The 20,779-nt window shown below is 39.7% G+C and overlaps 2 protein-coding genes across 7 annotated transcripts; both read right to left on the bottom strand.

Moving 5' to 3' along the window:
- Window positions 1-739: 739 nt before the first annotated feature.
- On the bottom strand, window positions 740-7,077 carry nipsnap1 (nipsnap homolog 1 (C. elegans)). Its single transcript, XM_020098987.2, has 10 exons — window positions 6,855-7,077; window positions 5,077-5,204; window positions 4,189-4,234; window positions 3,660-3,754; window positions 3,251-3,321; window positions 2,984-3,124; window positions 2,534-2,565; window positions 2,330-2,424; window positions 1,731-1,814; window positions 740-1,291 (listed from the first exon to the last, which is right to left on the bottom strand). Exons 1-10 carry the CDS (start codon window positions 6,926-6,928, stop codon window positions 1,227-1,229), a joined length of 831 nt encoding a protein of 276 aa, XP_019954546.1. The 5' UTR covers window positions 6,929-7,077; the 3' UTR covers window positions 740-1,226.
- A 264-nt stretch (window positions 7,078-7,341) lies between these two features.
- lrrc74b (leucine rich repeat containing 74B) lies at window positions 7,342-20,710 on the bottom strand. Of its 6 annotated transcripts, none has more exons than XM_069523363.1 (10): window positions 20,176-20,705; window positions 19,720-19,906; window positions 19,026-19,072; window positions 16,172-16,304; window positions 14,030-14,236; window positions 12,070-12,179; window positions 11,015-11,130; window positions 9,843-9,921; window positions 8,738-8,833; window positions 7,344-8,653 (listed from the first exon to the last, which is right to left on the bottom strand). In XM_069523363.1, exons 1-10 carry the CDS (start codon window positions 20,281-20,283, stop codon window positions 8,537-8,539), a joined length of 1,200 nt encoding a protein of 399 aa, XP_069379464.1. In that variant the 5' UTR covers window positions 20,284-20,705; the 3' UTR covers window positions 7,344-8,536. The 6 variants fall into 6 exon arrangements, with proteins under 6 accessions (XP_069379466.1, XP_069379464.1, XP_069379465.1 ...); XM_069523361.1 differs by having other exon boundaries at window positions 7,348-8,653; window positions 9,870-9,921; window positions 18,930-19,072; window positions 20,176-20,695; XM_020099153.2 differs by having other exon boundaries at window positions 7,350-8,653; window positions 18,930-19,072; window positions 20,176-20,692.
- Window positions 20,711-20,779: the final 69 nt, after the last annotated feature.

The following is a 20,779-nucleotide window of genomic DNA, read 5'->3' as shown; positions in this document are numbered from 1 at the left end:
TGCAATTTTAATGAATTCATGACATTTTTTTCTTTTCTGATTTCATTCAGAAGTTTTTTCAGATTTTTGACAGGGTAAATTAGTTAATTGTATTTTTTCCACGAGAAAAACACTATTCTATTCTTTTTTTTCACAAGTTTCACTGAATTGATGATTTTCTGTGTCTGCTCTCTTTTCTCTCTATTTCTGAAAGATGCAGGCTTTTTGTTTCTCAAGCGAATGCAATATGCTTCCATGCATCTCCCTCCTGTTCACCTGCAAATTGATGTTTTTACATCAGTTCCAGAAACAGCTTCAAAATGAAGGTGTAGTTTTCAGGTGCCCACGTAACTTTGACCATTATGTCTGACTGAACAGGAAAAACAAACCGGTTGGAATAACAAATGTGTGTACACCGCCTTTCCTTCATCTTCCTTCCTCTTATTTTTCCTTAACAGCTGTGTCGTCTCTTCACTATTAATTGAAAACATTTTTAGTGCTTTGGTCATTCTCTTAACATGATTTAATGATTTAGTCAGAAGGACGTCGGACTCTAACTCTTGAAAATGTTTAAAAATGTTTGAAAAGTTGTAAGTATCACACTTATACACAAAAACTTCACTGACTACAACTCCCAAGATGCAGTTTCCCTTTTCAAACATTGAAGTGTGATTCATTTTACAGCACAGTTTTATGTATTTGACAACTTTTATTTTGAAGGGTGGTCATTTCAGACTACAAAGTAAACACGTGCCCCTCATTGGCTCCTCACACATCTTGGTTTATTGGAATCATTACAGTGATCAGATATTTGATTGATTGAGGTAGTCCACAAGCTTTATTTGATTAAATATTTGATTCACAGTGGTGAAGCTCAGTGTGATTCTTTGGCTACAGACATAAAAAAAAACTGCCATTATTTTGTCACAGTGAAAAACATATAAACTCTCTTCAGTCATGATTAAAACAAAAAGCAGCATCTCATAATGTAAATTACTCTAATCAGCCCAATGTAATTTGGTATTTTACCTACTCAGTTCGTCAACGTACTCGACCTAATCCTCTGGAAAATTACGTAGTTCAAGATTTTCAGAAATAAATTCACATCAGTGTTTGTTTACATCCATGGTAGTAACAGAGATCACCCAGCAGTTAAAAAGAAGCACAATCAGTAAGAACAAGATTCATTCCACGTTGCTCTGGCAGTCAGTGAATGAGCTGTGGTCGTTCGGTTGTTTGTCTCCGTCTCACTGTAATGGTGAACTCTTGGTGGGAATCATTATTCTAGACTCCATGCTTCTAATCAAAGGCACTGAGGACAGACAGAGACAGACATGTTAGAGCTGACGTTAAAAACAACACAGACATTCTGGACGTTTCTATTTTTTTTAAAGAAATAAATGACCTTATCCTGTTACGTGTGATTTGTTAAGTCCTCTCTCAAAGTTACCACCAAGGAGGTTATGTTTTCGTTGCCCTTCACTTGTCTGTCCTTGTATTAATTCATGTGTTTCCTGAACGTGTCTCCTGTGACCACATTTCTTTGCTCTGCATGCAAATAAACACTTGTGACGTTTCTGTTCACAAACACCACGATTTATATTCTATATATGTCAGAAATATTAAATAGTTTAAGGGAAGTTGTAGCACTTCTGAACTATATATTTAAAGATGATACACAAAAGTTATTCAATGAGAAACATGGAAGCTTTGACTCAGATTTGTATGTGGATGAAGTGCTTCTCTCCCACCTGTGTAATACACATTTGCATCCCATCCCTCCTTCAGCCACGCAGAGTTTCTCGTCTCCTCCCGGGATTGAAGGCTTTCATAAGCTGTCGACAAAAAAAAGTTATCAAACCACAGCACCCATCACGTGTTTATCAGTTTAATCTAATACATTTAATGGATCTCATTGAGTAAAGCCAAAGAAGCTGTAATTCTTAATAATGTTTCTCATTTACCATGAACCATGTACATTTACCATGTGTTATAGGCACAATCTTCATTTAAACGGTTACGTTTCTGAACATTATCTCCACACACTTCAGTTGTACATGACCTTGTGATATAAATAAATAAATATATATATATCACTTATTTTATCAACCTGTCTTGTGTCATTTCTTCCTTGGAAAACACTTTTTGAGAAAAGTATTTAGTTTCTTCTTAATATTATAAATAATACAACAAAATGTATTGTTCTCAAATGTTTAGGATGGTATTACTCGTATTGCACTTTTCACTTTTGCAATTTTCTACGGCTGCATTTCACTTAACAACAATGAGTGACCGTCTGTAAACCTGTTTAAAAAACCAATGTGTTCACAGTGGGTGTGTGTGTGCTCACCCCACAAGTGATGAACAACATACAGGTCACCGATCTGTGAGAAGAACCCGCCCACCGCCTCACTGTTCTCCTGTCGGTATTTAATGGCCCTGGCCCTGTAGCGATGATAATTACCTCAGATAATTAAGGCTTCATTGGGAAAAGAGTTAAAACAGTTGATATGATTCATAGTTAAAGTTTTAAATTAAGCTTGTTGGGTCTTACCAGTGGTTGCCCCATTCGATCATGGTTCCCGGCTGAAACATGTGATGAGTTAAAACATTAACATAGTCGAAGAAATCTTGTATAAATATTACAATGGAAAACATATAAAAATTGTTTTATGGTACTTCACACAATATCTAACCTCTTGGCATTAATATACACTGCAGTGTGTTAATAATGAAGTAGAGGAATTCAGCTGCGATATGAAACTCCACCACTAGATTTCACTAAATTCTACACAGTGAACCATATTAAACTGAAAAGGTACAATCTGCCGTGGTTGCGGGCGTCCATGTGGAGCGCTACCTCAGTAGGTTCCAGACATTCAAGCTGTTTTAAAAGCAACATCAATAATACAGGTTCATATAGTTCACACTCTCAGATGGTGTAGAGGCTTTTCTTTCAAATGGAAAATTGAGGGGGTGAAGTACATGTAGGTCATGTGGATACCTTGAGTTGATATGTGCGCATTTCATAGACGTTTGGTCCTTTTCTGGGCAGAGGTTCGTTCCAAAAGCTGAACTCCAGGAGAAGCTGGTTTCGCCTTGAAATCAACATTTTCGCTCTCTCTTTCCGAAATTCTAAATACTCCTGAAGAGAGACAATGAAATAAATATTTACTGTGCAGTACCTTTCTACAGTCGACCACAGTTATGTCAAGATAAAACTGAAATCAGTTCAACTTTGAATATGAGCTCTACTTCTTTTGTAGCAAACCTTGTTATTGTTCAACTTCTCCAGACATTCGGTCAAGGCTGGGTAACCTCCCTTGTATCTCCATAGATGCACTGCAGCAAAACAACAGCAGATGTCACTGTAGGACTGTGCGGGGACTGATGCCACCCACGCAGCCAAGAGAAGCAGGACCTCCGTCCCCCTGTGTGATCACTTTGTTACTGAACACACTTCAGAGAATATAACACGCTGTAAACTTTCACATGTAGCAGGAGAGGTGTTGGAAGAGAGTTATATGGTTGTGTGTTTTCTGACAAACTGCAGCCACTCAAAACACGTGTGTGAGGCCTTAAACCAAACTATACAGTAGGAAATAAGAAACTGACTGTGATCAATAAGAGGACGTGTTTCATAAACTCTCCGTCATGTTTCCTGTCACACTGCTGCTCACCAGCTTGATCCTGTTCTCCGTACCAGGTATTCCAGCTCCCGACCACCTCACATGGGTAGTCCTGGTCCTGATGGAGCCTGTTTTGCACCTCAGCCCTAGAGTCAGCATAAAATATAAAGAGATAAAAACTCTTCCCTTACACAAACAAACACAGATTCCCTGAATGTGGGTAATGATAAACTATCATTTCACCGTCATGACCAACAAGAGGGCACTACGATTATCCAACCCTCTATTACACCCAAAGACATTATTCCAATTTCATTTATTTTATGCTAAATTAATCTTATGATTCTGCAAGAATCCCATTACGATGGAATAAAGACTATCTTGTTAACTGGGGAAACCCTAAACTTGGGTCTTCAGTGAAATAGAATTAGCTGGTACTTGGTTCCAAAAATATATAGAAATATAACACCTGATTATAGAAATACTGGCTAAATATTAGATCCTTTCAATTGAATGATTTGATTAGTTTGATCGGTGGTGGTAATGGAGAGAATCTTTGAAAAGAAGTGAACACACTTACTCTAGACTGTTGTACGCTTCCAGGCACTCTGGCTTGATATTGTGAACTAAAAAAGAGAAAGAAAGAAAGACTAAGACTTTTTTTTTTTTTTAAATACAAGCAACTATCAAATTCTTCAACAAAGTAATTTCACACTCCAATTCAGCAAAGACTTCCATATACAAAAGAGATTCGCTTTCAATAGGTTATAGGCTACGGCTGATAGAGAGTTCAAATTGAAATCCCCACATGGTTTGACGAACGCCAAGAGAAACATCAAAGCTCAGGGAGAGTGATAGATTTCTTTAAGAGACATAGACACAGTTATCACCGAAGACTGAAAGAAAACCAGACAAACATGTTTTGATGTCGATTACATATTTTTGCAGATTTGATTCCTCAAGCTTCTTAAACTTGTTGCTGCCTATATGCGATGCATGTATCACAAATAAGCTATTACATATAATAGATGGTTGAGAACAATCCATTTCGTAACAACAGAGCTGCTCTCAGACACTGAACTCTGGCTATTCTGCTGAAATTATCCGAAGGGGATGTGTGTGAGAACGCTGAGGTCAAAGTCAGTTGCTCCTGACGTTCTCCGACAGAATGTCAGAGTTTATCCTGCCGAGCCCTTCATAAAAACTCTGGAGAAGTCCGAGTGAGCCCGTGTGAGAGCAGTGGGATATTGTCCGGAGAATTCCCACCAAGCTATTGTGCGCATTGATGATGTTTTTAAATAAATAAAAGAATACAGCTTTTGTTGAGAAACGCCAAACTGGTGAACAAGAACTTGTGATTTCTGCAGAGGAATTTATACATTATGTTCTGAATTCACTGGTGCAGACCTTATTCTTAAAAAGAAAAATAACCCTCACATGTAACTATGTTTAAAAGTCTTGTGCCTACATTGAATTTTGTACAGGTTGCTGGTCTCCCTCTTTGACAGCAGGTTGGAGTGGGCATCTTTCCTGGCATCGACTTTGTGCACAAATAAGGAACGAAACCAGCCTTTGTCGCCGTTCTCTGAAAACCTCCTACACAGGAACGAGAAGAAAGAAAGTTTCACAAAGGCTCAAAGCAGCAACGCAGAACAGCAGAGAAGTTGTCGACGGGAAAAAAGAAAAACTTAAAAAGGAACATGAAGACATGACATATGGACTAAAAGATAGTCATGCAAATATGATTTGATATTAAAAAAAAAACCTGCATACTGTATGAGTGAGTGGGCTGAGTGTGGTAGCTTGAGTCTTTGGCATACAATTTCTTTTCACTCACTCCGGAGGGAATAAAAAGGGGATATCATCCACTTTATCAGCTACTGCTGCAATCTAACAGGCTCCACTCAGTAAATGAACATGACTGTCGCTCTCTCAAAGTCACAGAGCAGAAAAATAAGATACAAATCAGTGAGTGCGTTCAGGCTGTACTCACAGAGCTCTGCCAGAAAAACAACCTGAAGAAGACGACAGTGGCATCAAAGCAAAAAAACTCAAAAAGTTGCACAGTTTTTAATTTTGTGGGTAGAAATTTTGTTTGTTTCCAGACTCAGCTGGAAATCAAATCCAAGGACATTTCGTTGACTTTTAAACTGATCACCACTGATCTAAATTAAAGAGAACCGTTGGAATGTGCCCACTTATGGATTAGGGAGCTGTATATTAACATATGTTCACCCTCTTGTAGGACTTTCAAGGCCGTCTGTTAATTCACAAATGCTTCCTAAGCTTTTATTTTATCATCCAGAAATACACAAACTTTCAAGGTCAGTGGGACGTCTTTTTCTTTTAATAACCTCATGGGCCAATGGCTTTAATTGGGAACTATAATTAGAAATGAATTTCCCATGGCACCCTCACCTAAAAACAACAACAACGTCAAAAAAAAAAAAAAACAACCTTAATGCAATCAGCCACAGAGGAAATACACACAATGCGGGGCACTGATAAGTCGACATGGTGAAGCTGTACTTTATGTTGGTTTAGTGTAGCTTTAGAGAACAAAGTTCAGAGGTCCTGTAAATGATTTGAGCTGGTTTGGAAAAATGCCTGTTTGGACAAACACACACATTTAAAGTCACTGTACACGTTTCGAATTTCTGAAACTTTTTCGGTTTTGTGAAAATACTAGAATGGTACAATTCACAACCAGTAAACCTTGACTGATCAGAATTTAACTGAATCATCACAACGACGCTCAAGATTCTGTCAAACACAGTTTGTGTGGTTTGGGGGAAATAAATAAAATGGACAATTCATAGTTTTTAAATCATACTTAGACCACAGAGCAGGTCTCAATCAAAGACATCCAGACTTGTCAAACTGGACTAATTTACTAATTTCATCAGAACAGGTTCTGATCACAAACCACTTTATCCAAAATTGTCAAATCTGGACTAAATTAATCAGTAAAGCTAAAAAATATGAGATTATTACATTTCTGTCGAATGAGCTAACTTCAGAATCGTGGCTAGAGAAGAAAGTGGTCAAAGTTTGGTTAGAAGTAAAGTTAGCTAGCAAACAGAACAGTCTGTTTCACTGTGTGTGTGTTTACCTGCAGCAGCTAACTGAAGCTAGCTCATTGATAATTAATGACGTGAATTGAATGTACCACTCACTCGAGGGAGCGTCTGTGTTGTGCATCACTTCCGGGTTCGAACAAAACCACGTTAGCCCACACTAGCTCACCTGCTCGCCTGCTTCGCTGAACACCTGAACAACATCTGTCCCCTGAGGCGCACCGAGGAGGAAGCTGCCGCCATGTTCCACGGTCCGGACACACTGTGACACGTCCACGCCCGCCCGGTGCTCTGGTTAATGTTTACCTCCGGTCACCGGCGGCCTGACGAGTTTAATCCGGTTCAATCGCGCTGACAAGCGGATTCGACCCGCGTCCACCCGCCGGAGGTTTAAAAACACACGTGACACAGTGACGCAGGACGTTCGATCGATCAGACCCGAATAGTCGAGCGTGTCTGATCCAAGATAATAATAACAATAACATTAATAATAATAATAATAATAAAAAATGTTGTTGTTGTTACTATTGTTGTTTTGATATTATTATTTCACATAAGATAATGTATTTATAATACTGCCTTCTTCTCAGACAGTTTTTTATTTTATTTAAATTGTATTTATTTAAACCTATTTTGTGTAGATATATTTATTTGTATTTATATTTATGATACAGCCTTCACATGATGTGGTGTGTATATATACTCTGAACTACCTGTATTTAACAAAGAGTTAAGTCACAAAGGTTGTAGATCCAGAAGTGAGTACTTAAATAACCCATTTCAAATAGTTAAACTAAATTACTGACTTTATTAATTCAAATAATACATTATTAATGTAATAATCTTTTTTATTTATAACTGTTTCATTGATTTTTTTGTAGATTATGTTACAGCCATTTTATGTGGTTTGAATTCATATCTCTTAAATAAATACCAAATGTAGACATATAGCTAAAATACCTGTATACAACATTTTACTGAGAGTTAAGTCGCAAAGGTAAAGAAGTATAATCAGAATGTAGTACTCAAACAGTAAAACTAAACTTCTGAATTTATTAACTGAATTATTACGATAATAATTTAGTTTGATTTTGCAGGAGGTCAGAGGTTTATTTGTTTTAAGCTATTTCTCTGCAAAGGGATCTCGACACAAAATTAAAAATAGTTGTCTGGCAAATTTCAATCTCTGTATTTAAAGACACTGCACCGGCCAAATCAAGTAAATTTGTGATATCACCAGGTGTTTTTGTGTTTTTATAAATAATATGAAATATAATGGTGTGTTTGTAGGAGGAATACATCACTGCTTATTTTATCTAACAGTGTTTTGACTCGTCTTTCTGCTGCAAACAGGTCTCTTATCTAATAGCGGCACTTTCTTTCAAAGCTGGTTCCTCTATTAGACGAGTCACGCAGTACTTAAATCCTTTTTGTGCAACCCACTTTCAGTTCTTTTCAAACACAATGCAGTGCTCTCTGATCCTCTCCATCATTCTACCCACTGACATTATATAACATCGAATCCGATCATACCTAAAAGGATTCAAACTCAATACCTGTATTATATGCCCGTGTTCAATGACTCTCACAACACCATATTTCAAGTAGCAGCAAAAAAGGTGTGTATGCATTGATTATTTTAGGAAATAAACAAACCTCTGAATCAACTTTGTTTTCATTTGATTGAGTATTTAAGAAGTTTAATTTATTCTAAATACATTTTAAAAAATGTACTATGACTTCCTTGCATTCACCCATCCTTCGGTTCACGTGTTGAGGAAAACGTTCACGGGGCTTTGACAAGACTTCTTCCATCTTCGCTGGCATGAGAAGTGCCGCAATTACCACTTCTCAAGCTTTTGCTTTTCCGAATGTGCCAATTCTGCCCCCGTGGTTTATTGTAAGTGCAGGGAGTATTTCTTTCACTTTTGCATGCAACTCTTCAAAATCCTGGTTCACCATGATGCTCTAGAAAGAAAAGAAAGTAAGTTTGTCTCCTGCAAAAGAGAGAAGATTTTTGTATAAAGGTGAATGATGGTGTATGTGACTTACGGCAAAGTCTAAAGCTTCCATGGCTGAATCTCTGTTTTCCAGCAGAGACTTGAGGATCCCATAGCACCCAGCATTCTGGATGGGGTTCCTACCCATCTGGCCAAAGATAAACATGAGAAATATGAGAAAATGGAGTAATGCCAAACACAGAGAAGGTCTTTACCATGTCTCTGGTTATAAATACAGGAAATAAAATATGTTGTTAACGTTACATTGGTTTGAAAAGTGGATCCCCATTCCTTCTACTAACTCCAAATAACATTGTATTTGACATAAACATTTTAAAGGAATAGTTCAGCTTTGAGAAGATCAGAACAACTCTCATATCTGTGTTAGACTGTAAATAAAGATAGAGGGTCATTAGGAACCAGAATTTAAGAAGAAGTTATCAAGGTCCTGCCCATACACACACTCGACCAATCAGGAGTCAGTCTCAGCCGTCAATCATCACGTTCACCAACTTTTTATAGCATCAAACAACTAAGTAAAACCAAACTTGCTAGAAAAATGACGACTGTATGTCTCATTTATTCGTGTACTTTGACTTTTTAGTATGGGCCATGTCCCATCTGCTAACGTGGAGGAGCTGTACTACAGCCAGCCACCAGAGGGCGATCCAGGTGATTTGGATAAATTTTTGATATGCTGTCGTGGTGTCCATCTTCATATACAGTCTAAGACCAATGCAATATTTATGGAGTTGGTGCCAGTGGGTTGATTAGCCCTACTTAGCTTAGCATAAAGCCTGAAAACATCTGGCCTGTCTCTGTGCACCCAAAAAAAAATCTACGAAAAAGCACCTGTGAAACTTCTTAACTAATTAACACGTTATTTCAGTTATATCTAAACAGTTGGAAAAGTTTGTGACAATTGATTAGACTTCAGATGCTCAGATTGTCCTGCTCGTAATATTTAGGCTGTAACTCAGCTTAGTGTCGTCTTCTCTCTCTCACTCTTTTTTTTTCAGTCGGTTAAGACGAGCCCCCGAGAAGCTCGGTTGCCGACATTAAAACAAAGTACAGTTATCCATTTATTCATCCCATTTCATCCACTCATGCCACCCTTTGCTTCCCAAGCTCGAAACAATCTCTTTTCAACAGCTTACATTCAGGGATTTGATTGTCTTGTTTACTTTGAGGCCGGCGGCGAGGCGGACGGCTCCTTCAGGGGGGATTCTGTTGTTACTGTGGCGACGAACAAATACAGGACAGAAAACAAAAGGGAAAAAAGGTGTGTTGGAGAGTGAGGGACACAATCATGATGTGCTATGTTTTTAAATTGTATTGTTCATCCACGAGGCTTTGAGAGAATCAGTGTTTTTAGATGTATTGACAACACCAGGAGTCATATCAAGAATATTTGTGGAGGAGGTTATGTTTTCACCCCCGTCCATTTGTTGGTTTGGTGTAAATGTTTGTATGTTTATCAGTAAAGCTGCTTTCAGACATCAACCGAGAGCCTCAGGACTGGACAGGAGTGAGTGGGGTGTTGATGATGTTTCTAACATGCGACAGATGCAAAAATAAAATAAAAAACAAAGAGAGGGCAAATGTCTCTGCATGAGGAGTCGAAGAAGACGACGACGAAGATGTCAAAGCTACTGGTGAAAAAGAAGCAGCAGAATAAATACATCACGTCCTGCTTCTGCCTGGTGCACCACCCCTCATCTCCACTCACCACTGCAGAGATTGAGCAGAGAATCTCCTGCTGTGTTGTTCATGTGTGAGAGGCAAACTCTGCAGCGAGTCTGGACCCACTTATTCAAACATTCTACTGAGGTCATGTCTGAAAACATCAAAACTACTGAATGGATTTACATTAAACTTGTTTGAAGAGTGAGACGTGGGCCAGGAAAGAGCCCGTTACATTTTGGGGTGAATCTGGTTAAATCCAGGAATCTTATATCACATAATGCGAGATGTGGTGTATTATGATTTCTTTACTGATTTCCACATCATAATGGGAACTATGAGTGTGTGCGATGTCATGTGGATCCAAATAAAATCCAGATCAGGCAGATTTAAATGTGGTTTCATAGAGGGTAGGATTTTTTCAGCGGCTGTACAGGAAGACATCGTGCAACCAACATGTAACTACCACAGAATTATAAGTGAGATAATGTGAATTCAGAAGGGAATCAATTGTATCTTCAAAAGTTTTATGTCCAAGGGGACTGAAGAAGGAACGTGCTGTTCTGAGTGCTGTTCTAGGCGGTAATATTTTTACTTTAATACCAAAAAAGATTATCACATACCAAGATTAAAAATCGGCTCATACCTCACATTCAACTCCTCCAAAACGTTGTTCTCCTTCAGAGCCTGCCCCAAAGCAACAGCTCCTTCTTTACCGAAGCCATTAAACGACAGATCCACCGCTCTAAGTGAAATGTTCCCCTTAGAAAAGAGAAGATGGGAGATGTTTGTCCTTTTCCAAAAGCAGTAACAAGAATAACTTGAACACATTCTCCAACAGGATTAACCGAAGACCACCTTCATTTAAAATGAGTGAGCAGTGTAAATCCTGAGGTAATGAGGCTCTCAGGAGCTGAATCAATCAAAGCTGTCAGTGCAGCTCAGTGATTAGTGTCCCTCTGACCATCCTGGTCATTAAGAAGTGGAAAAAAAGGAAAAAGAAGGAGGATGCTGCACTTTTCAGCCTTTTCTGCTGTGAGAGACTCGATGAATAAAAAACCAGAGGACTTTTTCACAAAGTAGGGCGAGCAAGTTAAAGCCAGGTTATTATATAACGTCCTCTATTAGTGACTCTCCGGCTGCAGTATACTGAATCATATCATTAACCCTAATAAACAAAACAGCATTTACAGAATGTGTCATGATCCTGTTTCTACAGGCTGCACAGTTTGTCCTAAAATTCACTGTCAGTTCACTTTTCCATTGAAAACACCCCATGATATATATAGACTACAGTTTACTGCCAGAAGTATGTGGACTATCTATCTTCTTTTATATACTTATATATATTTATAGGTATCATGGGAGCTAATAGTTCCAATTTTACATTAATCTTTACACTACACCGTGACATAAGTAGATTTTATGGAAGCTGTTTGGAGGAAGTTCTGTTCCTGTTTCAACGTGATGCTTGACCCTTCATCATCATCGTCTTCATCTTCAGCTCTATAATGCAACGATGAGATGAATCTGATAATAGCTTACAGAAACTTTTTGTTTCTAAACCATCTTCTGATCCAAGACAGAAACAAAAAGAGTCCCGCTCTGATCCCTCACTGAATCACCTGTAGATTTTCTCTTTGTCCTGCACAAATTCAAAAACCAATATAGTGTTCAGACACTGATTTCAAGGTGGATTACCCCGAGACCCTCGGCCAACATCACAGCTCCTCTCCCTCGAATGCCGTTCCAGGCCAGACTGACTGATCTCAACCCCATGTTTTCTGACAGAGCGTCTCCGAGGATTTGTCCTATAGGGAACAAATGAAGAAAGCTTACCGATAATATGAGACAAAATAAAAAGCATAATTTTAACAATTTATAAGAACTAGACTGTCTAATTTGCTCAAAATAGAAATTATTTAAAACTGTATATATATCATTGGTAATTAATAAGGAAGTTATGTTTTCACCCCGGGCTGTTTGTTGGTTTGTTGATTTGATTGGTAAACAAGATTATGCCGCAGCTACAGAAGAGATTTAGGGAATTATCCACACAATTATATATTTTTATCATTTTTAGCTAGATGGGGTGTTTCTGATATTTTCACCAATTTCCCAGGGAATAATTCCTGGATCTTTATGAAAATGAAATCTGCTGGCTGAGGTAGCTCCACTGCAAGTATTATCATATATTTTAGATATTTTAAATATTTCATTGGTAGGACAGCGTCATCTGAAGCACTTTTTAAGATCAATGACTCAAACACCCACGTGTGTCCTCTTTCGGAGCCATTTATCATATCTACAGTGAGATTGTGGGATTGTGTGTTTCATGGTAAGTGAGGACGGCAGAGTCAGAGATCCCAAAGAGAAAGATTCCTGTCATCATCTCGCCCACTTTATCACAGGGATAAGAAAGCGCACAGCCCTCTGTGGTGTGTAATCATAGAAAAAGACCCTCACACTCTGCTTGGCTGAAAAAGCAATAACATCATACCCTGAGTGTCAAAGTGTGTGAGAGCTACTTCCTCTCGCGGACCTCCTATATGCTCAAATCGCACGAGGATGTCCTTTGATATTTCAGCAGGGGAGAAATCGGAATTGAACATGTGGGGATGAATCACAGCCGCACACGCACGGCAATTAGACGTGGTGGAGGAGATTTATTTTCAATTACCCACATCAGATGCTCAGTGCATCCTGCCCGGCCGTTCTTCCACAAGGTGCCTGTCGCAAAGCTCATCCACATGATAATTGAAAGAGGTTTTAATGAAGGCGAAATGTTCTTGACCTTTGAATGCCACAGTCAGCCGCCTGCTGTCCTGCGACTGCTTACAGATAAGGCTGCGTAATTACAGCAAACTCTCACTGGTTTGATGAGAATGGTCCCCCCCCTCCCCCCCCACCTCACCTCATCATGGTGAAAGGAAAGTTTCTGAATTACATCAAAATATTTGTGTAGTGATGAGATGTAACAAAGCACATTTACCATAGTGTAAAGTACATTATTCATGTATCTGTACTTCAAGTATTTTTACTTTTACTCAAATATCTGTATTTTCTACTGCTCAGCATTTTGTTATATGTTCAGCAGCAGCATCACCGATGAACAACAAACACCTGAAATGGATAAAGAGACCGAGACTGAGCCGGTAATTAATGTGACAGTGCAAATGTTTCAGAAGCATCTTCTGCAGCATTATTTATTAATATGACATTACTTATCAGTATATACCTGCTTGTACTCAAGTAGAACAGTTGATGTGAAACTTTACTTCCGTCTTTTTATTTATTTTTGTCTCTTTATTATTGCACTTTCACTGAAGTAAAATGTTTTAGTTCTTCCTCCGCCACGGATTCAAAGAAGTTTGAGTTTGATGGAAATAATTGGGCGAGCTCTGCCCAAAGAAAACTGAACTCACTGACACCTCATTACTCAGACTTCTGCTATTGTCCTCTGCAATTAACCGCTTTTACTCACAATGTCTCCGTCCTGAAATTGTCTGGTGCTGCCGATAGGAAATATGTATCTACAGTGTAAATCTTTAATATGAACATAATAAAAAAATCCGACATGGGTACAGATTCAGTCTTGGAAAGGCCGAGGCTTCACAGAAAACATGAGACCTTTACTATGTGTAGCTAACTGCTGCCGTACCTGCCTGCTCCCTCAGAGCGTTGTAGCTCATGTCGAGGTGCTGCAGCTTGGTGTTGGTGACGAGAGCCGGGCCGAGGAATTCAGCAGAGCGGTCTGTGAAAAGGTTTCCTGACAGGTTGAGCCTCACCAGGGTGCCGTTCTCCTTTAGCATTGCAGCTATGGCTCTGGCCCCTTTATCCCCAAGATTGTTGTTGGATAGGTCCACCTCTGGGATTGACACAACAGATGCACAGGTCAAAGGTCGAGCATGGAAAAAGGCCAACAATAAGAAACACGAGTTAATAAAGTGGCTCGCTAGAATTGATTTTGAACCATATTCAACCCATAAATGTAGATTTTCTTCATAAATTTGTAATAAATTTGATTTTAAAACCAGCATTTATGTATTTCATTAAAGAACAGTCATTTAGTTTACAGCTCAATAAGAGTGCAGTATCTCTTTTAAACATTCAAACTATGTTTTATTGTAACATGAAGAAGTGTCCTGACTTCTTCTATTACAGTAGCTCAGAGTTTTAGAAACATCCAATAATATTCCCATCGTTCTCTTCAATTTAAAGTTCAGCTTCAACAAAAGGCTTTGAAAATGGTTGGACATAATTCACAGCCATCATCTCCCCTCGTTCTAGGAAACGTCCTCGGGGAGGAAGTAAGGACAACTTCATTTGAAATCTGAAGCAGTTCAAAAGGAGGATGCTTCGCTCATTAACAGCAAACCTTTGCAGGTCACACAGTTCCTGCCATTTCTAGGAAGCACGACTCTGCAGCAAAGTCAACATGTCCATCGTCCTTTGGTCCAGACTGAAATACCTCATCAGCTATTGAATGCATGGCTCTTAGAGAACGAATTCTAACGACCTTGACCTTTCATTCATGCCACCGGCTGGTTGGTATGTTTGGCTTTGCAGAATGATTCTTTTAACACCACCATTAAATTGATCGATTGGATGAACTGAAGGAACATTTCGACAAAGACACCAAATTTAGTTGCAATGAACATGATGAAATATCATTTTAAACCTTTTTGGAGTGGATCTGGATTAAAGGTCCAGTGTGTACGATTGAGGTGAAAGGGATCTATTGTCAGAAATCAAATATAAAATAATCCTGGTGATGTTTTCACGAGTGTGTTTCATCTTAATTGTTGTTTTCTTTACCCTAGAACGGACCCTTTATATTTAAATACTTTATATTTACAGTTTCCCAAACTGGACAAACTCAACACCTTTTCAGTTTTTATGACAACTGAATGTTTCCTCACTTCACCACTAGATGTCACTGAAATCTACACACTGAACCTTTAAGGGGAAGACCCAGGATTTTTCTTCACTTTATTCAACATGTGGAGTTTGGGCGTTTGGGCGAAACTTGATGTTGGGGAATGGGCCAAAAAAGACCTTGTTAACCTCTGGAGCAGATTCAATTACGGGGGTGGATCCAGGAGTTTTCTTTCATTTTCTTTAACGTGGCGAGAAAAGGCCGTCCTCAGAGATCTTGACAAAAAAAATCAGGCCGCCGCCCCCTGCTCTAGTTAAACAGGATGAGTAAACCCTCACACTGGATTGGACGAATTTGCCTGGGGGTGTGGTTCCCATTCTTTTAGTGTCTTGTTGTGTAACAGTCCTCATTTAAACAATAACTGTTTTGGATCCAACCAATAACTTACGTTGCCTCACTTACCCCTGACAAGCTGGAGACAGCACTACATTTCATGACGTATAAATCATTTCACATCTTTTTCTTTTATATTCTATGTGTAGGATTGTGTAACCTTGGCTGAGCTGCACAAAGTTCAATTCCAGTGCTAGTAATGTGTTATACTGTTTATTCACTGGATTGGAATAACCCTGAGAGTTGAACAGTGGTGCAGGACAAAGGATGTTAAAAATACAAGAGCCTGCATGACTCACAGGAGTCATCCTCCGACCCACTTATAGGTTCCTGAACTGCACATATGACTGACATTCAGCAAATAAAAAGAGGGACCCCAGATGTTAAGCCGCGAGCAGTGGCATATAATTGAGGTGAGAGTGGTGTACGTGTGGGAGTAGCGGGCGACACTTTTTCTTCGAGGAAGGTGAGACACAATGAGGGGAAAGGGAAGAGAAGATGTGTGCATGCTTTATTTCCCGGTAAAACCACCTGTAATGTAACAATTTTCCTTTAACATCTCGGCTATAGCAGCTCCGCCCAGTCCTTCCATCCAATTATCTCTCAGGTTCAGTCTCAGTATTGAAGTGTTGGTTACCAGGGGAACCGCCAGTGCTTTGGCGCCCTGCAAACACACAAGCAACCCCCTCGTCAAAGTGAAATTCTTCTGTTTGTTCGCAGCAGTGCACTTTTTCCTTTATCCGTGCCGCATTTAAAAGCTGTGCCGGTGCAGGTGGGCAGAGGGAGAGAAAGACAGAGTATTAAACCTGCGTGAGACAAATGAAGCAGAAGGCGGCTGTGTGGAGGTGTGGGTCAGAAAAGAAGCTCGCACATGAAAATTATAGTTTCCAGCTCGGCTAATGAGAAAGTTGAGTGGATGAACCCTTATGTGAACTTGATTTCGACAACAAAAAAGGGCAGGAACCAGCCTGTCTGAGGACAATGTGTTTAAATGCACGAGGAGAATCGTTCTAAAAGATCTGACAAACATTAATCTGCATTGAATAAATACACGTTTGCAGCAGCACCAGCTAAATTACTTCTGCTTTTTGTGATTGGCAGGTGAAGTCGTATCTAAAAGCCTATTTAATCCATCTGAGGGATATTGAGGCAGAACCTGGGAAGTGGCTTGTTGAGGACTGGATTTACTTTTACATCTTTAATTTACAACGTTATGGAAAAGTGTGTTGCCTATGAATCCAGGCAATGGCTTTACACACTTACAATGACTGCACCCTTCTCTCAGGCAGAGATGTTCAACTACAGAGCAATTTAACATTGATTACTCATTGATTAGTAATTGCAATTTTTTTGTTTTATTGATTTACTTGGGTGGAAGCTGTAGAGCGTCGAGCTGTTAAACGTGATGCACAATCAGTCTTAAATGCATCATTTATTGATTTTCTTTCTTATGGGTCTAAATTATAGGCCGTATATAAAGAACAACACTTCCTCCCTCTATCCAAAGATGAAATCAATATATTCTGTATACAAACGCTGCCATCTTGCCTATTAGTCAGCTGAGTGGTGCTCAGGACATCAAGATCCCAGTGATGTACACGTTTACCAATGAAGAGTCTGAGCTGTCAACATAAACACATTAACATACATCAATGTGATGAGAATTTAAATAACAGAAACCATTTACTTTTTAGTTTGGTCCGTGTCCCATCCTCTAACGTGGAGGAGGCAGAATTTATGACCTGTACTGCAGCCAGCCACCAGGTGGCAATCGAGACACCATGGCTTCACCTGTACTGAGTCAGTCATGTCATCCATCTTTAAAATCACCCGAGGATCTCACCCATTTTAAACATGTCTTTGTGTGACTGTTCATATCTGTGCATGTTCTAGATTATAAGAGAATTAGAACACACAGACACACCATCGTGTAAAACGCTCATCACAAACGAATCAATAAGCTTCATTACGTGGGTTCAAAGGTGAAAGGGATTAGCTGTCAGGAGGTGCAGGACTCTGTGCTCTGGTGAGATCTGTATCAAGGGTGAGACTTGTGCAAAATGATATGTAAAGTGCACTGCAGACATATGTACATGCATGATCTGTTTCCGAGGAAAGGGCTGGAAACTCCCTGAAGCGCAGCTGCGTTGCACTTAACAGAGTGCAGCCCGGACTTATTCATGATCAGTGTAGTCCCCTGCAGGAGAATGTGACTTTGAATTAATGAGTCACTCACTGAACAAAGGTCTGAGCTGATGTGAAATAGCGTTGGAGTCTAATCTCATCCAGCACATCTACATGTGTAGCTTTTGCTCAGACTCACATGGACCTTTTATTAGCATTGTGTTACAGTGTGTGAGCACATTTCCTCACGCGACTTCAAACATTTGTGGCTCTTTGACATGAAGTTCAGTTTGTTTCCCCTGATGAAACAGATCTGATGAGAGAAACAGGAAAAGCTTGTATGAGATCCGAAGCAGAGACATTCAGACAGCTGACGTATGCCCCTCCTCTGTGTTGTTATTATTTTCCTCTTCGACTCTACTGGAGAAACTGAAACACTCTTAATCATCTTAAAGGTTATCGACAATTTCAGATTTTTTTTGGCCACTTGGGGGCAGTGAACACAAAGTGAAAACCATCTCAAACAAAGATGGACGACGTCACAGCTAAATCCTCAAAGTGAAGCCAAATCATCTGGTTTGCCCCCTGGTGGCTGGCTACAGGATAGATCATTGACCCCACCTCCTCCAAGTTAGTGAATGGGACATGGACCAAAAAATAAAAAATAAAACTCAGAGTACACATCAAGTAAATTGTTTGCTAAGAGACTTTCTGTCATTTTAGGTTGTTTGTTTTAATTAGTAATTAATGTTCTGCGTGTACTTTTTTATTTGGCTTATTTTTTGTACAATAGAACAGAAAGAAGTTAAAGACACATTGTTTTAACATCTATGCTGCAGACACATCATTTATAAATAAATCATTCTCTTGCAGTCACGTTTCTATATATATAGTATTTTAGTCAGTATTTAAATAAAATGTAATTTCTCAGAAATAAAGAATTATTATAGCTTTGAAATCAAAAAATTCCCTGCACCCAGATTCCAAATGATTAAATTCAGAAAACAGAGTAATACTAGAAAATAAAGTTTGGATAAAAATACTATAAATAGATAATAGTCTGCTGCCCCTGCTCTTCCCAGAAATATTCAGCAAATACAATACAATACAACCCCCCCCCCCCCTTTCCCTTCTGATGATAGTTTCTAACTTCTGATGAAAATACCTGAGGCCCGAGGCCACGATGCATCATGTTCAGCTCACTATCTCTCACGTGTCGCAGGAAGTAAGAGGCAGGCACCACCTGCAACATTTCACATGCCTTCATGTAGCACGTCTTCCTCGAGGGGTCGTACGCCTTCTCCTTACCTGCAACACAAATGAAGATAATAGCTGCGGTGTCTGTCTGAATTGTTCGCCATCAATACCTCTTTGAAAAAGCAGAGATGTGGCCTTTCTGCTTTTTCCTGCGGGAGGAGGGGGACCTTCTGAGTGTGATATTGAAAAAGTCCCTCATGGCTGCTTTCGCCCTGCCAGGGGTGCTCATTCATACCAGATGGTTTTCACTGGTGGTGAAAAGGAAGCCCGACACAAAGACCGAGATGATTTCATTAAGATGCAGAACAGGGCTCCACATGTGTGGGCGGACGAGTGTAGGAGTTTCTATTTCGTTTTTTCTTTTCTTTTTCAGAAGTCATTTAGAGATGGAGAAGATGCAGAGAGGCAGCAGGGAGACGATCAGCAGATTGGGGTTGATTTTACCTTATCAATGCAAGTTCTGATCAAGATCAAATTTAAAAAAAATCACAACCAAGAGGAGTTTTTTTTAAGGCTAGTGCAGAACATCATTTCAAAAAAGTCAATACCAAGATGGAATTATTCATTTCAAACATGACTCACAACACAGAGCCATTATCCTCGTTATTTAAAAGGAACATCACACCCTTTATCACAAAATGTTATAACTCACCCACTCAATTTATCTTTTTTAATCTCAAAATCAACTTTCTCTTCACCTCCGAGCTCCAAATCTGTGTCGTAGTCCTCATCAGAGATCACACTCTCCTCTCCTCCCAGCTTCTCTTCCTCGTCCTTGTCTTCCTCTTCACCCTCTCGTTCACCTCTGTCTTGATCATTACCATCGAGGCTCGAGGGTCCGTCCTCTGGCCCACGCACGCCGACCTCTGTCCAGCTCGCTCTCAGCTGGATGGAGGAATGAGAAATATCATGAGTCAGCAGCGTCGGCAGGCTGAGTGAGGAGACTGGATGGATTTGCTAAGTTAAACTGATGCCTACACTCAATGTGAATGAACCTCTGTCCTTATAGTCTCTCTCCTCCCACCTCCCTTTAACCTTTTGAACCAGAGTCTTCTCCTCATCTCTTCTCCTAACTTGAGGCACATTCATTATTTCCAGACTGAACCATCAGTATTTATTAAATGTTGTCTCTGAACATTGTTGCACTCCTTCACCTGCCTAGTTGCTTTGCCAACTTGGCTGCTCGGTTGTCTTCCTACCTCCCCCAGCTGCAGCTTCTCACTTTCTGTTCCTGCGTCATCGTCTTCCAGCACAGAAGGCATCGCTGTCTCCTCGGCCAACTTTTTCTGAACCACAACTTTAACGCAACGCAACAGTGATATTAACACAAAGAAAGATAAATCTATTTTAAATCCTTTGTGTAAGAAATCACTTCCTCATTTTGGTCTGTTTTGGATCCAACCTGCTGGTGAGTCGTTCCTGCTGTGAGTGAAATCACTGCACTGCATTTGTCCAAGAGTACATGTTCATGCAACCTATCTTGCACAACAGGAGGGTCAAACTGTTTGGGCTAATTAGAAAGGCCACAGCCTCGCTGTCAGACGGCCAACCCACCAATCGGAATCCTTGAGCAGCTTGTTTTGTTGACAGGTTGCCGTGGCACTGAGAGACCATGACGACCAGCAGGCAGGAGGAACGAGGGGGAAGCGTGCGTCTTGTTTGCTCCAACTCTTGTTTATCAGGAAGAAGCAGCTCTTTATCAACATATAAATCTGACCTTCAAAATAGCCGAAAGGTCCCAGAATATTTATCTTATTT

The sequence above is a fragment of the Paralichthys olivaceus genome, chromosome 4 (genome assembly GCF_024713975.1).
Source record: "Paralichthys olivaceus isolate ysfri-2021 chromosome 4, ASM2471397v2, whole genome shotgun sequence".
NCBI lineage: Eukaryota > Metazoa > Chordata > Actinopteri > Pleuronectiformes > Paralichthyidae > Paralichthys > Paralichthys olivaceus.
Note: the sequence above shows the minus strand (reverse complement) of the source record. Positions and strands in the feature narration are given on the sequence as shown.

Bases quoted from the DNA above. Each gene is read 5' to 3' on its own strand.
- nipsnap1 (XM_020098987.2), bottom strand. From the start codon at position 6,928: ATGGCGGCAGCTTCCTCCTCGGTGCGCCTCAGGGGACAGATGTTGTTC. The intron at 3,322-3,659 runs GTGAGCAGCAGT...GTTTTGCTGCAG, and splicing joins CGGAGAACAGGATCAAGCTG to TGCATCTATGGAGATACAAG. The intron at 2,425-2,533 runs GTAAGACCCAAC...TCATCGCTACAG, and splicing joins ATCGAATGGGGCAACCACTG to GGCCAGGGCCATTAAATACC.
- lrrc74b (XM_020099153.2), bottom strand. From the start codon at position 20,283: ATGCCTTCTGTGCTGGAAGACGATGACGCAGGAACAGAAAGTGAGAAG. The intron at 19,907-20,175 runs GTGAAGGAGTGC...TCCTCCATCCAG, and splicing joins TTGGCAAAGCAACTAGGCAG to CTGAGAGCGAGCTGGACAGA. The intron at 11,131-12,069 runs GTAATCCACCTT...CTCTTTTCTAAG, and splicing joins TGTTGGCCGAGGGTCTCGGG to GGGAACATTTCACTTAGAGC.